Genomic DNA, 17743 nt, shown 5'->3' with positions numbered 1-17743 from the left:
TGCAGTCACGAAAGCTTCAAATCTAGAAAGAACACTGCTCTGGAGGGTGCTTTGTCGTCATGTTCCACAATGAGGCAGACATGTTTAGAAGAGGTCAGAGTACCCACACTCTACCGACATCACACACGTGGCCTGCCAATTGACTGTGGCGTGCCCATTTACCAGAGGTGGGACAAAGTCATTGTTATGCAAGTCCAAGTCGAGTCGCAAGTCATCAAATTCATGACTCGAGTCTGACTCGAGTTCAAGTCACATGACTCGAGTCCACATCTCATAGGTGGGACAAAGTCATTGTTATGCAAGTCCAAGTCGAGTCGCAAGTCATCAAATTCATGACTCGAGTCTGACTCGAGTCCAAGTCACATGACTCGAGTCCACACCTCTGCCATTTACACTGCTGGATTTAAGGAACTTGCACCGTTGTTTCAACTGTCGCGCCAGGAGATGGAGTAGAACCAGCCACCTCTTAGTTGCAAGTCCAGTCTGCTGACCATTACGGCACGGCAGCATCCCGCAATGAGAATTGGCAATAGAGAAGAGGTGAGGCTTTAATAGAGGAATGGAAGAAGGTTAAGAAGGGGCATTGCTTAATGTACAAGGGCAGTGTTGAGTCTATGGCCAGTGTTGAGTCTATGAGAGTGTTGAGTCTATGGGCAGTGCTGAGTCTATGGGCAGTGTTGAAATCTATGGGTAGTGTTGAGTCTATGGGTAGTGTTGAGTCTATGGGCAGTGCTGAGTCTATGGGCAGTGCTGAGTCTATGGGCAGAGCTGAGTCTATGGGCAGTGTTGAGTCTATGGGCAGTGCTGTTCAATGTACAGGGCGAGTTGATTCCAGTGGAGTGGTGCAAGGAGGGAGAAGAACCGACAACGGGATTGAGAGAGACAGAGAGAAGACTGTAGAGGATGAGAGGGGGGGGGGGGCATGAAATGAGATGAGAGAGGCAGGTTGAGGTGGGGCAAGGCCGTGGCGAGATTTGCAGACGAGCATCAGTCATTTGACAAAACAGCGGTGCAGTTAACGAGAAGCCTGTGGGGTTGAAGGAGGAGAGGCGAGGTGTGAAAAATGCATTGCCTAGGGTATGGAAATTCAGCATTAGCGGTGGATAAAAATACACCCATTTCTGCAACGCGCTTTCCAGCAGCACGCCGATAACGAGTGCGGAACAATTATGCGTGGGTGAATGCAAAGGAGACCGAGATTCAGATGTACATTACGTTCCCAGTGCATCTCTACCCTAACAGTAACAAATATGCATTCATATTTAACGCCATATGCAGCTTAAAAGCATCTTCTTTTGATGCAATCAACAGAGCCTCTCTCCTAGAATATGCCAGACTCGTTGTGCCATCAAGTGTTGCTAGCTGTCACCAGTGCTCGTGCTTGCTCTGGCAATGAATGTCAAATTAAAAGCGTGCAAGCAACTAATAAAATATATATATATATGAGGACTGCGTCAAAAGGGCCGAAAGGGAATGCAGGAGGCAGGAATGTGGGGCAGCAGTTGGACATCTGTGTAAAAAGAGCTTCATTGGTCATCGGATTTTTCCAGAATAAATAAAGATTCTGAGTTGGGCTAAGAGGACAGCATGCAATGGTCACGTTGTCATCTTGCCCGATTAACTTTTGCCACAATTGTCTGATTGCGATTGCAGTTCACATCGTGAACTCGCCGGCTTCGCAAGCCAGCGGGCACACGGGGTCTCATTTCCTGGACACTCTCACGCGTGCGATGATGCTGTTGATGTTGTGATTTTGTGAAAGTTCCACAACTCTGTTTGCCCGCCTGGCACAAGTCCCTTGCTGACAACCGTGCCTCCAAAATTTACCCGGTGTCTACCAACATGACTTTTTATTTTATTTACACGAAATGCACGGCATTGCATAATAACGTAAAAATATATATATACATGGAAACGCTGTTCCGTCCGCAGCGATGAAAGTCGCGGACGCAAACGCAATGGGCACGGTGCAACGGGGAGAAGTGGAAGATAATTTGTGCTGCTGCGCTGCTGGCCCGCACCATGGGCCCTCGTCACGTCGCCGCGTGCACCAGGCCTCGCGTGTGACGCACCACGCTGCACCGATATGACAGCTCGCTTGTGCAGACCGACACGGCCTCGCGTGTGACGCACCACGCTGCACCGATATTACAGCTCGCGTGTGACGCACCACGCTGTGCCGATATTACAGCTCGCGTGTGCAGCCCGACACGGCCTCGCGTCTGAAGCACCACGCTGCACTGATATGACAGCTCGTGTGTGCAGGCCGACACGGCCTCACGTGTGACGCACCACGCTGCACTGATATGACAGCTCGTGTGTGACGCACCACGCTGCACCGATATGACAGCTCGCGTGTGCAGGCCGACACGGCCTCACGTGTGACGCACCACGCTGCACCGATATGACAGCTCGTGTGTGCAGGCCGACACGGCCTCGCGTCTGAAGCACCAAGCTGCACTGATATGACAGCTCGTGTGTGACGCACCACGCTGCACCGATATGACAGCTCGCGTGTGCAGGCCGACACGGCCTCGCGTCTGACGCACCACGCTGCACTGATATGACAGCTCGTGTGTGACGCACCACGCTGCACCGATATGACAGCTCGCGTGTGCAGGCCGACACGGCCTCGCGTCTGACGCACCACGCTGCACTGATATGACAGCTCGTGTGTGACGCACCACGCTGCACCGATATGACAGCTCGCGTGTGCAGGCCGACACGGCCTCGCGTCTAAAGCACCACGCTGCACTGATATGACAGCTCGCGTGTGCAGGCCGACACGGCCTCACGTGTGACGCACCACGCTGCACTGATATGACAGCTCGTGTGTGACGCACCACGCTGCGCCGATATGACAGCTCGCGTGTGCAGGCCGACACGGCCTCGCGTCACGTGCGGAATACAGAGAGCACAATATGAGAAGGAGAAGAAATAGCACCAAACCTTTCTAAATTGACAGCTCTCATCTGACAATGGGAATTCACTTGCTGCGTTCGCTCAATTATTTATTTGTTGACATATCAAAAAAGCGAATTGTAATTGAGCATTGTGCCTCTGTTTTTTGGTGTTTGCAAATAATAAATGGGCAAATAATAATAAACATTTAACGATGCATTGATTCACTGAATGGAATTTATCATTATACTCAGGGTGCATGCATCAAATCGTATGTGTTTAAATGTATTATTTATGCAAATGGTATTTAAAATTATAAGCTCGTGTTGCGTTTTTGGTTAAACGGTGGACAGAACTGTACCAACGGTACAGAATTTTTTTTTTTAAACATGCGAGTGAAATGATAAATAAGAGTCAACAAAATACTTGAATCGTGACGCTGAACCATGACACTGCGACTAATAGTTTTGGGGCTGAATTGTTGCATGGCTAAAAAAATAGTACACGGGGAAAACTGCAAAAAACACCACGAACCAGCCATTCTGGGAAAAAGGGAAATTGCATTATTTAAATTGTATCTATGTATGTTGAACTTCTTTCGCATCGTACATAGCCAACCATGCTAATCGAAGGATTGGGGGAAGGACAACAAACTAAACACTAAAAGCAGTTCTAAAAAAATTTGTTTTAAATTTCGATCATTAATAAGTGCATATCTCCGGTGGTACAATATCGGAAGAGCGTTCCAGACGGCCGCAGAAGGGCATCCGAATGCATGTGACGCAGTGACCGCCTTTGATGTTGCTCGTCGTATTTTAAAATTGTCAGTTTTAATGAGGATAGTGTGCCGCCTTAGATTAATTTACCATATCTCATAAAACCTACGCATTTTTCAATGTGTCACGTGTGCATGGTGCCTTTCTGTAATGTATATTTATAGGTATTGGGGGAAGTAGCCCTTCAATACGAGGCATGAATTGATTAGTCATGGATTACTGAACATTTGCTTTGCCCATGTGCGTTATTTAAACAAGGGGGTTGATGGGACGATTATCAAGAATGGTCGTGCAGGCGTGGTAGCCAAAGGAATGGAAAGGATGTCACCGATCGAGCCGGGGCAATGAACTCAGGTCGTGTGTGAGTGCTGCACAGATTGTTACATCGCAGGCTCGCGAGAGATGGTGGTGGCATCTTGGGAAGGACGTCATCCAGCAGTAGATTAACCATGGCTGCAGATGATGATGACAGTGGTATAGGAAATGAAAGCATGGGTTTAAAGAAGTCGGCTGCCTCGACAATCAAGTGGCTATCTTTCGATGGTGCTCAATTCCAATGGAAGTATTCAGCCAGTGGAGAAAATTCCACATTCCTATGCTGGAATCCAGTTTTTTCCCCCCGTTGAGCATAGATTGTCTTCCATCATCATCATTTCTGTGTATTTATACGATACCTTGCATGCAGTACATCTCGAAGTGCCGGAACAAGTAGGCCTACTACTTGCGTGGGTCAGTGAGCTTCCTGCTCAACCCGACAGAATGTCCCCTTGTTGACTGACATATTCATGTCTGCTTTGAAGACCCATCTCTCTAAAGTGGCATTCCCGCTTTAGTTTGTAAGATTGCCCCTGTTTCTGTTTTCGTTTCCTGCTTTTCATGCATTGCGATTTGGGATCCTAGGATGCAATGCCCGTGATACATTTGAATTATTATCATCGCTCCGGTCGCAGGTGTGGGTCGATGCTGGCACGCAGATCTTCTTCTCCTACGCCATCTGCCTGGGCTGCCTGACCGCGCTGGGAAGCTACAACCACTACAATAACAACTGCTACAAGTGGGTCGCCGCTGCAAACCGGCGCGCAAACACGCTTCCCTCGTGCCACCCGAGGTGTTGGTGTAGAGTCTTCAGAGCCAGTTGCGTCAACCCTGCCAAAAACACGCCGGTCCACAGCGAACGCCGTCGTGCGAATATAGTAGGCACACTGTTGAAGAATTTTGTTGTTTGTGTTTCGAGGAAAGCGGTGGAATTAAAAGAAAAAAAAGAAGCCTGCATGGAAGCATTTAGAGATTAGATTTCTACGAAACTAATGTTTATCAGCATGTTAAAAGAGACTGGCTGTACTATATCAAATTGAATCACATACGCATGTCTTTCAGCGTACCTAAATGTACGCACATGGATATCCACGTGCAGTGGCTACACATGTGTGGTGGTTCACTTATGTTAACGAAATGGGTTTCAATTCCTGGTACAACACGCAATGATTCACGCCCACCCCCTCCACCACCAGATTTGGGAATTGCCACAAATCTGGGTCACAAATAGATTCCATCTCTGTTCCACATGAGGCATTGTGAGTGATCATTACTCCATCTCCAGGGGGGCGTCCCCTTGGGCGTAATCCCACCTTTGGCTACTACTCCGCCATTAGGCCCAACCTGCCCAGGCCCGCTTTCTAATCTCAGCGGTTAATGCGATGTCTTCGACTTGCATACGCTCTGCGATTGATGATGTATACGTATGTATGCTGTGACTTATTTCGCACTGTACGTAGCCAGCTGTGCTAATCGGAGGCGCCGGAGAAGGATAATAAACGAAACACAAGAATCAGTTCTTAATAAATTCGTTTGTAAATCTAGATGATTTAAAAAGCGCATCGCTCCAGTGGCTTCCTAATATTCGGATGGAAGAGCTTTCCAGACGGCCGCAGAAGCGCATCCGGTGCATGACACACGCGAGAGTGATTGTGAGTGTACGTGCCGTGCTCCGTGACCCAGGCGGGATCTCTCCCTTGCAGGGACTGCGTCATGCTCTGCTGCCTCAATAGCGGCACCAGCTTCGTGGCAGGGTTCGCGATATTCTCCATCCTGGGCTTCATGGCGTACGAGCAGAACGTGCCGATTGCCGAAGTGGCCGAGTCCGGTAAGGTCCCTGGAGAGGCCGGGGGTCAGGGACAGGGTTAGAGGTCACAAGGATGGGGAGCAAGGGAATGCAGGCGGAGAGAGGGCATTGTTATGGATGTTCATGTTGTTTACAACGAGCAGACGAAACAAAACAAAGTCGAACACATTCGTCAACAACGCCGCCTTGGGTGTTTTTTTAATTGGAGGGGTTTGAACGAGGCTTGCGGTTCCAGCCTGAGGACGAGCAGAGGGCCCCTTTTGCTTTTGAGCGAAACGCAAAACTTTCGCAGGACGTCCAGACACGGGCTGCTTGCCGCTGCGCCGCGGTTGATTTAAGCGTCACGCTCCTCCGATATCTTTGACCCCCCCGCGCACGGCACCCATCGCCTTTGTAGAAACATGAAAGCGTGCACGTCCGTCGGTTATTATCGCCACGTGCGCGGGGGGGGGGGGGCTACGCGCAGGAAGAACCGGTCCCGCTGGCTGGAAGTCCTTTGATGCGTCGTCTTTTTTTTTATTTTGTCCGTTTTGCAAATGTAAAGCAGACGTTGTTGTCCTTGCTGCTGCTGCCACTGCCACCGCTGCTCACTTCGTTAAGCGAGCTGTGTTCGATCATCCTAAGTGCCCCCCGCTGCTAATTGAAGAGGGCCTACTGCTCTGGGTTCCTGCAGGCAGGTGGGCAGAGACCCTCCTAGCCCTTGGAGAGTGCCTAATCTTCGCTGGGAATCTAACTAATTTGTGGATTTTAATGTTCGTATTACGCGCAAAAGACAAGCGAGGAAAAATCACGCAGAGCTTTGGATTACGGAAAAGCATTCCAACGAGTATTTTAACGAGTGGCATGGAAGCTGACTGGCAACAACTGTCAGGGCAAAACATGTCGCATAATTGCAAATGGTTCTTTAAAAACTGGGTTTGTGTCTTCCACGTTTTGGACAATCCTTTGATCAATGTGTCCGGTTTTCTCCAGGGTGAGTCCCTAACAGCAGCACAATATTTGACTCAAGTTTTGTTTGTATTGGATCATCATTATGAGCGGTATAGTTCTCCACCCTCCTGAATGGACAGAGCTGCTACATCAAAAGCGTTTTACCTGCGTTGGAAAGCATTAATATTTTTGAAATGCTTGAACAAGTCTGAGATCGGCGCGGGAGGGCTTGGTGAAGGTGAGATGGGGTAGAAAGGCCTCACTGCCCCACCCAGGTGGTGGGGGGGGGCCTCTAGCAGAGAAGTGAAAGTTTATATAGCGAGGAGGAGGGTGAGGGCGGGACTGCCTTGGATGTTAGACGTGAACATGGACAAAGTTCAGCGTTCTTCATTGCAAGGCCCGCGGGCCACTAGCGGTCCCTGGTGGCCTTTCGTGCAACCCCTGACGTGCGTCACCCCGACACAATACGCAAACGGTGAAAACACCCCCCACCATCATCGTCATCGTCGTGCTGCCAAAGCCAACAATGGTTTCAAGTGTGTGGCGGCCCTCACACTGGTGATGTCTCATCGGCAAAAGTGCCCTCCCGCCCACCTCTGAAAATCGATGAAGAACACTGACATATACTGTGCCATCCTTGCTGGATAAGGGCCATCCCCAACGCACAGCTTGGTATCGTTAAGGGGTTTTCCTTTTTTAAATCCTTTATATTAAGTTCACTTGCTTGCTTGCTTGTGCGCTTACGAACGTGCAAATCTTTCGGTCGTTTTTTAACCCACTTCCCTTGATCCAATCGAGCTGACATTTTGCACACAGACTCGTTGTGCGTGACAATTTATTTTCGTGAAAATGTTTTTCCAAAATTTTATACTTTTTAGGAAAAAATAAATTATATTTAATTACCAATTGCTTAATGGTGGCAGGAAATCATCTGACCCATAGGTGGCAGCCATCTCAAGCCAGAGGACGAGAGGACTCTAGCCGCCACTTATATAAAGGATTTATAGTGAAAAACTTTGTTTTTACGGGTTAATTTTTTCCCACTCACATGGCCTGGCCCCACCAGTTCACCAGGACGAGCCGCCCCTGACGAGATTCGTATCGTTAATACCCTGATAGCCGTTGCTCATTTAATATGTCTTAAATTACGAGGAAAATGTGAATGAAATTACCAACTCGATGATTTGATATATTGTAAAATTAAATTGCTAATTCATTAAATTAACGCTTTGTGAAATATTTTCCTGGAGTAATTCACGGTGTGGCGATATGCAGGCATCAATTTCACAGTTTTGTGCAATAAACTTCAATAATTAGTGTAACCGTGTAACGGATAGCGTGTGTGCTTAACAATCGCTACAAATTGTAAAGTTGTGATTATTTAGAAAAGGCAGGCTCAAATTGACTGAACTGTAATTGAAGAACGTTTAAGTGACCTTTATTCGTACTGGAAGTAACACAGTGCAATCAAACGGATACAATAATGTATGTTCATTGCCATATGAATAACCTAACCGGCAATGGATACCCATTGAAATTTATATGCATTAATTAATCCCCCTTCGCACAAGAAGGGCTCACAAGTAAGGTGATCACATATTTAAGGAATGAAACAGGAGGATTTCACCTCAAATCTGTCTGTCTCCTGATGATGCTAATTGTAATTACTGGCGAAACGTCGTACTCAGATTGTAAATGTTGTGGATTTGCTCTCCAACACACCGGTGTGCTGTACTAGTGACGAATTGCCACGTTCTGTTTACGTGACAAACCTTACTAATTGGCTGTCGGGTGGTGGCAACACCTATATTATGGAGGATACAATAAAAATGTGCAAAACCATTAACAAAGCTGTGGGAAACCGATATCGCGACAAACGTCACATCGTGAAAAAATATATCACGGCAAACCTAGTTTGCAACTATTTGACTATTTTTATCTTACCACGCAAAGCCCACTGAGCCATGTAGCTCTCTTTCAGAAGCGACCTGGCCACAAATGATAACTCAACCAAGTGGCTTATCACGTAGAAATGTATAGCAGTAGCCGAACGCTCTAAGCGCACGTCGATTCTAAATGAGGGCAATTATCAGTGAGAGCGCAGTGCTTAGGTGGGCGCCATGGTGTAACGCCGGCCCCTTCAGAAGGCCGTTTGCTCCATGGGTTTACGCTACAGATGCTCAGTTGCAGAGCTTTGCGCAACATCAATTATTGTGAAACTTGCACACTGGCGCCGGCTGGGCTATAGCTGGGTGGGAGATTTAATTCACTGCAACCCGAGTGGCCTTGCTAGCTCGGCTGTAGGACATTGGACATTGAGAGCCCTGCTGAATGAGGGCCTCCCCATGCATAGCAGGTCATCATGGGGGTATATTTATTTGACCAGGACACACTGGCATGGCACAAAGGGCCATGGTGACATCGTCACCACTTGGTGGCAAATTTGCTGTTGGTGTTGTTATATTTCACCATACTTCACCAGGCTGGTCAGTGCGGTTTGGTGAATGTGCTGAATGAAAACCATCCCACACATGTTCATTATAGCATTTTTTCTTACATACTTCACCAGAGTGGTCAGTGTGGGTTGGTGAAAGTTTGGGTGGGCCCATGACTGATTAGAATAACACTTTCCATTGATTGACAACGGGCTATGCAGGTACCTTTTTGAAGCAGGTACGTAAAGCTCTTTTGACTTCCAAAATACTCCAGCTGAATATGGAAAATTTGAAGGCCACATTTTCAACCAACTGGAACAGTGCAGCTCTCCCCAATGTTTTTTTTCGGGTTCTACTGCGGATTGTTCAACGTGACGCCCGACGTTGTTCTCCATGTGCTGAGAGCTTCTTCATGGATATTCAGTCCAGTGTGTGTGGAACCAAATGTTGCACGTCAAGAATCGAAGCTCCAAGCACGTGGAGCGAAACGTTGGACATGGCACCGGGCAGCGTGACCCGAAAACGCATCGGAGGGCTCCAAAGCACAACCGCAAAAAACAACCCAGTAGCGTAACTCTGACCGTGCCGCGTCTCTAAACAGAACCTCTTACAGTCGGCCTCGCTCTTTGAAGCCAGACCAGCGGGTGAGCATACTTTATTGAATGTAATAATGTAATGAATGAGTCATTAGGATGTTGCATGCCCACAAAATAACCACGTGGCGTAAATGCCTCCACCAGCCCTCGCGTTCTCAGACCGCGCAGCGCATCGGGCGAGAACAGCTTCTCACGGAGGGGTTTGAACGAGGCTTGCGGTTCCAGCCTGAGGACGAGCAGAGGGCCCCTTTTGCTTTTGAGCGAAACGCAAAACTTTCGCAGGACGTCCAGACACGGGCTGCTTGCCGCTGCGCCGCGGTTGATTTAAGCGTCACGCTCCTCCGATATCTTTGACCCCCCCGCGCACGGCACCCATCGCCTTTGTAGAAACATGAAAGCGTGCACGTCCGTCGGTTATTATCGCCACGTGCGCGGGGGGGGGGGGCTACACGCAGGAAGAACCGGTCCCGCTGGCTGGAAGTCCTTTGATGCGTCGTCTTTTTTTTTATTTTGTCCGTTTTGCAAATGTAAAGCAGACGTTGTTGTCCTTGCTGCTGCTGCCACTGCCACCGCTGCTCACTTCGTTAAGCGAGCTGTGTTCGATCATCCTAAGTGCCCCCCGCTGCTAATTGAAGAGGGCCTACTGCTCTGGGTTCCTGCAGGCAGGTGGGCAGAGACCCTCCTAGCCCTTGGAGAGTGCCTAATCTTCGCTGGGAATCTAACTAATTTGTGGATTTTAATGTTCGTATTACGCGCAAAAGACAAGCGAGGAAAAATCACGCAGAGCTTTGGATTACGGAAAAGCATTCCAACGAGTATTTTAACGAGTGGCATGGAAGCTGACTGGCAACAACTGTCAGGGCAAAACATGTCGCATAATTGCAAATGGTTCTTTAAAAACTGGGTTTGTGTCTTCCACGTTTTGGACAATCCTTTGATCAATGTGTCCGGTTTTCTCCAGGGTGAGTCCCTAACAGCAGCACAATATTTGACTCAAGTTTTGTTTGTATTGGATCATCATTATGAGCGGTATAGTTCTCCACCCTCCTGAATGGACAGAGCTGCTACATCAAAAGCGTTTTACCTGCGTTGGAAAGCATTAATATTTTTGAAATGCTTGAACAAGTCTGAGATCGGCGCGGGAGGGCTTGGTGAAGGTGAGATGGGGTAGAAAGGCCTCACTGCCCCACCCAGGTGGTGGGGGGGGGCCTCTAGCAGAGAAGTGAAAGTTTATATAGCGAGGAGGAGGGTGAGGGCGGGACTGCCTTGGATGTTAGACGTGAACATGGACAAAGTTCAGCGTTCTTCATTGCAAGGCCCGCGGGCCACTAGCGGTCCCTGGTGGCCTTTCGTGCAACCCCTGACGTGCGTCACCCCGACACAATACGCAAACGGTGAAAACACCCCCCACCATCATCGTCATCGTCGTGCTGCCAAAGCCAACAATGGTTTCAAGTGTGTGGCGGCCCTCACACTGGTGATGTCTCATCGGCAAAAGTGCCCTCCCGCCCACCTCTGAAAATCGATGAAGAACACTGACATATACTGTGCCATCCTTGCTGGATAAGGGCCATCCCCAACGCACAGCTTGGTATCGTTAAGGGGTTTTCCTTTTTTAAATCCTTTATATTAAGTTCACTTGCTTGCTTGCTTGTGCGCTTACGAACGTGCAAATCTTTCGGTCGTTTTTTAACCCACTTCCCTTGATCCAATCGAGCTGACATTTTGCACACAGACTCGTTGTGCGTGACAATTTATTTTCGTGAAAATGTTTTTCCAAAATTTTATACTTTTTAGGAAAAAATAAATTATATTTAATTACCAATTGCTTAATGGTGGCAGGAAATCATCTGACCCATAGGTGGCAGCCATCTCAAGCCAGAGGACGAGAGGACTCTAGCCGCCACTTATATAAAGGATTTATAGTGAAAAACTTTGTTTTTACGGGTTAATTTTTTCCCACTCACATGGCCTGGCCCCACCAGTTCACCAGGACGAGCCGCCCCTGACGAGATTCGTATCGTTAATACCCTGATAGCCGTTGCTCATTTAATATGTCTTAAATTACGAGGAAAATGTGAATGAAATTACCAACTCGATGATTTGATATATTGTAAAATTAAATTGCTAATTCATTAAATTAACGCTTTGTGAAATATTTTCCTGGAGTAATTCACGGTGTGGCGATATGCAGGCATCAATTTCACAGTTTTGTGCAATAAACTTCAATAATTAGTGTAACCGTGTAACGGATAGCGTGTGTGCTTAACAATCGCTACAAATTGTAAAGTTGTGATTATTTAGAAAAGGCAGGCTCAAATTGACTGAACTGTAATTGAAGAACGTTTAAGTGACCTTTATTCGTACTGGAAGTAACACAGTGCAATCAAACGGATACAATAATGTATGTTCATTGCCATATGAATAACCTAACCGGCAATGGATACCCATTGAAATTTATATGCATTAATTAATCCCCCTTCGCACAAGAAGGGCTCACAAGTAAGGTGATCACATATTTAAGGAATGAAACAGGAGGATTTCACCTCAAATCTGTCTGTCTCCTGATGATGCTAATTGTAATTACTGGCGAAACGTCGTACTCAGATTGTAAATGTTGTGGATTTGCTCTCCAACACACCGGTGTGCTGTACTAGTGACGAATTGCCACGTTCTGTTTACGTGACAAACCTTACTAATTGGCTGTCGGGTGGTGGCAACACCTATATTATGGAGGATACAATAAAAATGTGCAAAACCATTAACAAAGCTGTGGGAAACCGATATCGCGACAAACGTCACATCGTGAAAAAATATATCACGGCAAACCTAGTTTGCAACTATTTGACTATTTTTATCTTACCACGCAAAGCCCACTGAGCCATGTAGCTCTCTTTCAGAAGCGACCTGGCCACAAATGATAACTCAACCAAGTGGCTTATCACGTAGAAATGTATAGCAGTAGCCGAACGCTCTAAGCGCACGTCGATTCTAAATGAGGGCAATTATCAGTGAGAGCGCAGTGCTTAGGTGGGCGCCATGGTGTAACGCCGGCCCCTTCAGAAGGCCGTTTGCTCCATGGGTTTACGCTACAGATGCTCAGTTGCAGAGCTTTGCGCAACATCAATTATTGTGAAACTTGCACACTGGCGCCGGCTGGGCTATAGCTGGGTGGGAGATTTAATTCACTGCAACCCGAGTGGCCTTGCTAGCTCGGCTGTAGGACATTGGACATTGAGAGCCCTGCTGAATGAGGGCCTCCCCATGCATAGCAGGTCATCATGGGGGTATATTTATTTGACCACGACACACTGGCATGGCACAAAGGGCCATGGTGACATCGTCACCACTTGGTGGCAAATTTGCTGTTGGTGTTGTTATATTTCACCATACTTCACCAGGCTGGTCAGTGCGGTTTGGTGAATGTGCTGAATGAAAACCATCCCACACATGTTCATTATAGCATTTTTTCTTACATACTTCACCAGAGTGGTCAGTGTGGGTTGGTGAAAGTTTGGGTGGGCCCATGACTGATTAGAATAACACTTTCCATTGATTGACAACGGGCTATGCAGGTACCTTTTTGAAGCAGGTACGTAAAGCTCTTTTGACTTCCAAAATACTCCAGCTGAATATGGAAAATTTGAAGGCCACATTTTCAACCAACTGGAACAGTGCAGCTCTCCCCAATGTTTTTTTTCGGGTTCTACTGCGGATTGTTCAACGTGACGCCCGACGTTGTTCTCCATGTGCTGAGAGCTTCTTCATGGATATTCAGTCCAGTGTGTGTGGAACCAAATGTTGCACGTCAAGAATCGAAGCTCCAAGCACGTGGAGCGAAACGTTGGACATGGCACCGGGCAGCGTGACCCGAAAACGCATCGGAGGGCTCCAAAGCACAACCGCAAAAAACAACCCAGTAGCGTAACTCTGACCGTGCCGCGTCTCTAAACAGAACCTCTTACAGTCGGCCTCGCTCTTTGAAGCCAGACCAGCGGGTGAGCATACTTTATTGAATGTAATAATGTAATGAATGAGTCATTAGGATGTTGCATGCCCACAAAATAACCACGTGGCGTAAATGCCTCCACCAGCCCTCGCGTTCTCAGACCGCGCAGCGCATCGGGCGAGAACAGCTTCTCACGGAGGGGTTTGAACGAGGCTTGCGGTTCCAGCCTGAGGACGAGCAGAGGGCCCCTTTTGCTTTTGAGCGAAACGCAAAACTTTCGCAGGACGTCCAGACACGGGCTGCTTGCCGCTGCGCCGCGGTTGATTTAAGCGTCGCGCTCCTCCGATATCTTTGACCCCCCCGCGCACGGCACCCATCGCCTTTGTAGAAACATGAAAGCGTGCACGTCCGTCGGTTATTATCGCCACGTGCGCGGGGGGGGGGGGCTACGCGCAGGAAGAACCGGTCCCGCTGGCTGGAAGTCCTTTGATGCGTCGTCTTTTTTTTTATTTTGTCCGTTTTGCAAATGTAAAGCAGACGTTGTTGTCCTTGCTGCTGCTGCCACTGCCACCGCTGCTCACTTCGTTAAGCGAGCTGTGTTCGATCATCCTAAGTGCCCCCCGCTGCTAATTGAAGAGGGCCTACTGCTCTGGGTTCCTGCAGGCAGGTGGGCAGAGACCCTCCTAGCCCTTGGAGAGTGCCTAATCTTCGCTGGGAATCTAACTAATTTGTGGATTTTAATGTTCGTATTACGCGCAAAAGACAAGCGAGGAAAAATCACGCAGAGCTTTGGATTACGGAAAAGCATTCCAACGAGTATTTTAACGAGTGGCATGGAAGCTGACTGGCAACAACTGTCAGGGCAAAACATGTCGCATAATTGCAAATGGTTCTTTAAAAACTGGGTTTGTGTCTTCCACGTTTTGGACAATCCTTTGATCAATGTGTCCGGTTTTCTCCAGGGTGAGTCCCTAACAGCAGCACAATATTTGACTCAAGTTTTGTTTGTATTGGATCATCATTATGAGCGGTATAGTTCTCCACCCTCCTGAATGGACAGAGCTGCTACATCAAAAGCGTTTTACCTGCGTTGGAAAGCATTAATATTTTTGAAATGCTTGTAAATCCACTGTCCATGCCGTGTTGATTCATTTGGCCATACTTCACCACGCTGGCCAATGCGGGTATGTGAAGGCAGTGGGGGGTACAGTGGGGGGGGGGGGGGGGGTCACTGGACTGATTCAGATATCACTTACCACCGCCGGGAATCTTAACCATGTTTTCCAAGTTCATGGTGCACTGCGTTAAACACCGTGCCATCGCTCCCCGCCAATGTGCGTACATACAGGACTTAACAAAAACATTCACAGACGCACAATTTTCAAATCAACAGAGGGGATTTAATGAACGATGTTAAATGTGCGGCGAAATAGAGACACTTCTGTATGAAGCTACTGTCAGCGGTGCGAGCCTGTCACACTGTGGAAACCACACGTGTCATCATTCACTCCTCTCCTCCGCCTCCTCCTCACGAACCCGGCTAATCGGCACGATTTGAGACCTCAATTCAAGAATCGCATTTTCGTGGTTGCAGTTAGTGGAGCGCCCTTTCGCGGTCGCAGGGTTTCCGTGACCCCAGGATTTAATTACATAATTCCGTGTGAGCCACCAACCCCTTGCGTCTGTCAGTTGCAAGCTCGTGAGTACACACGGGAGGGCTCATTAAATTTCGATGTAAAGCTTTCGTGACTGCAGAGATTCACATATAAAGTTTTATTTTTATAATTTTATTATTTCCCTTCTACGTGACTTTACCGAAAGAACCAAGAAGAGGAGGGCTCATTGTGAATTAAATCAACCAGAGACCCACGGCATTGAAGATAAGATACGAATGACCTATGACCTTTAACCCATATGAATCCAAATGTGACCCAGGTGGCAGTGTCTGGTGAGTGTCCGGTGAGCGTTAACCGGCGAGTGTCTGGTAACACGGCTATCGGTGTCACGTTCGAGTGTCACGTTGGGTGTTTAGTGCAGGTTCAGGTCGAGGGTCGGATGAGTGTCACGTCACTACTGTTTGTAGGACAGGCTGCCCTCTAGTAATAACATATGTGTAATAGTAAACACATAGCGTGTGTTTATATAATTACCATGCACCAATAGCTGCTCATGTCTGCCTGGTAAAGTAAAAAATATATATATGATACAGTGTTCCACAATGGGCTCTCATCTACTGTACTTTAAAATAAAGGTCAATGAATTGACAGATCCCACTGAGCAGCAGCGATTTGCTTTCATCCTCTGCCACGCAGGACCCGGCCTGGCGTTCATCGCTTACCCCAAGGCGGTGACCATGATGCCGTTGTCTCCGCTGTGGGCTGCCCTCTTCTTCTTGATGCTCATCTTTCTGGGTCTCGACAGCCAGGTAACAACGGTGGCAGGAATGCCACCCGCAGTCGTGCGTCTGCGCCGAAGTTTAACGTCGTCGTCGTTACTCTTTGGTTCTTTCGGTAAAGTCACGTAGGTATAAAATAAAATAAATAAAATCACTCCCCCCCCCTCTCTATCTCCCCCCCTTGCTCCTCCCCCCTGTCTTACCTATATAGCCTCTTGTCACGACAGCTCTTTCGCCCACTTCAGCAATTGTTTATTGCTGTGGTTGTCCCACCTGATGACTACACTTGTATTGCGCCCAAAACGTCGTGATTTCATTTATTTTATTTTCTACCTACGTGACTTTACCGAAAGAACCAAAGAGTATGGATCCCTGCAGTCACGAAAACTTCAAATCTAGGTCGTCGTCGTTGCCGCTGTTGTTTTTTCTCTCGCCCGTTGGCCCACGCCGCATCGTTAGCAGGGGCGGTTTCTTCATTAGGGCGATTGGGCGACGCACCACCAATGTCATTCAACCACAGAGTCACGCTAGCCGTCACTGTGCCTCTGGATATAGTCCAATCAGCGTCATGCTACGTTCTGTGGAGTACCGCCTCTTTTTGGGCGATTTCCCTCCAGCTGAGAATCGCCCCGAGTGGTCCCATAGACTTACATTCAAAGATGTTTTTTTTCGAACGGGGGCGCTGCAATGCATTCTCTATGGCTTCCGGGAGGGCTCGCCCTAACGTGCTTACGCCATCATACGTAAGCACGTTTCATCCAACAATATAATTTGTTGCCACCTAGTGGAATCTTTCATAAAAGAAACTTGAGTGGTTTGTTTTAATAGTGAGTATAGAAACAAACAAGATGTATTGTAAGAGTCACTTTATTTTTCATTAATATTAAAGAAGTGAAGTTGCCTTTACATGCTTAAGCTGTTAATTTATCCATTGCATGGGTGGACCTTATCCTTATCAATCATCCAGACATTTGCCCCCCCTGAGAGATTTTGCAGGAGCCGCCACTGATCGTTAGTGTGGTTCTGAGTAAGTCATCCTTCCTCCGAATTCATAACTCTTGTGTCGTCGCAAAACACCCAGTAGCTTTGTGATCCGTTAACAAAAAAAAAGCGCTACCTGCTATGAGCCAGTGGGGTGACGCAGCCCAGTAATGGGGCCCCTTCGCCGCATGTCACAGAACTTCAAGGTTCGAATCAAGGCGGCAGCCCTAATTAATACTGCGGGTGTCATCATCCTCATCATCATCATCACGATCCATGGGCAGATAGCCCATAGTTGTCCACTGTACACTGTGGGCGTATTCGCGGTAAAAGTACGTGTCGTCTGCTTCACAGTTGGACGTCATTCTCAAGAGTAAGGCCATTGCGTGTCGGAGTTACGGTCCAAATTTGACTTTTTTTTTATTATCTTACACTGAAAATTACGCAATTGCATTATTATCCATAGCCATCATTACCTCCGCCTCCCCCCTACTATTGAAAACACTTGGCAGGACCCTCCTCAAGATGAGTCACGAGACTCAGTGAGGGTTTCCTGGGTAAATATGCGGAGCAGTAATAATAATGCAATCTCTGATAAATGTTTGAGGATATCGACGTTGCAGTCAGCACTTTTTGTTTTCTTTATCTGAGTGACTGT

General features: G+C 47.7%; 1 protein-coding gene across 1 annotated transcript in view; it reads left to right on the top strand.

Moving 5' to 3' along the window:
* Window positions 1–17743, top strand: part of LOC144943711 (sodium- and chloride-dependent GABA transporter 3-like) — a 105458-nt gene that overhangs the window by 51010 nt on the left and 36705 nt on the right. The window contains exons 9-11 of the mRNA XM_078871473.1: window positions 4628–4731; window positions 5696–5820; window positions 16022–16134. Coding sequence (XP_078727599.1) covers window positions 4628–4731; window positions 5696–5820; window positions 16022–16134 — 342 coding nt within the window. The remainder of the gene's footprint in view (window positions 1–4627; window positions 4732–5695; window positions 5821–16021; window positions 16135–17743) is intronic.

The sequence above is a fragment of the Lampetra fluviatilis genome, chromosome 32 (assembly GCF_964198595.1).
Source record: "Lampetra fluviatilis chromosome 32, kcLamFluv1.1, whole genome shotgun sequence".
In the NCBI taxonomy this organism is placed as follows: Eukaryota; Metazoa; Chordata; class Hyperoartia; order Petromyzontiformes; family Petromyzontidae; genus Lampetra; species Lampetra fluviatilis.
This window is presented reverse-complemented; position numbering and strand designations above follow the sequence as displayed.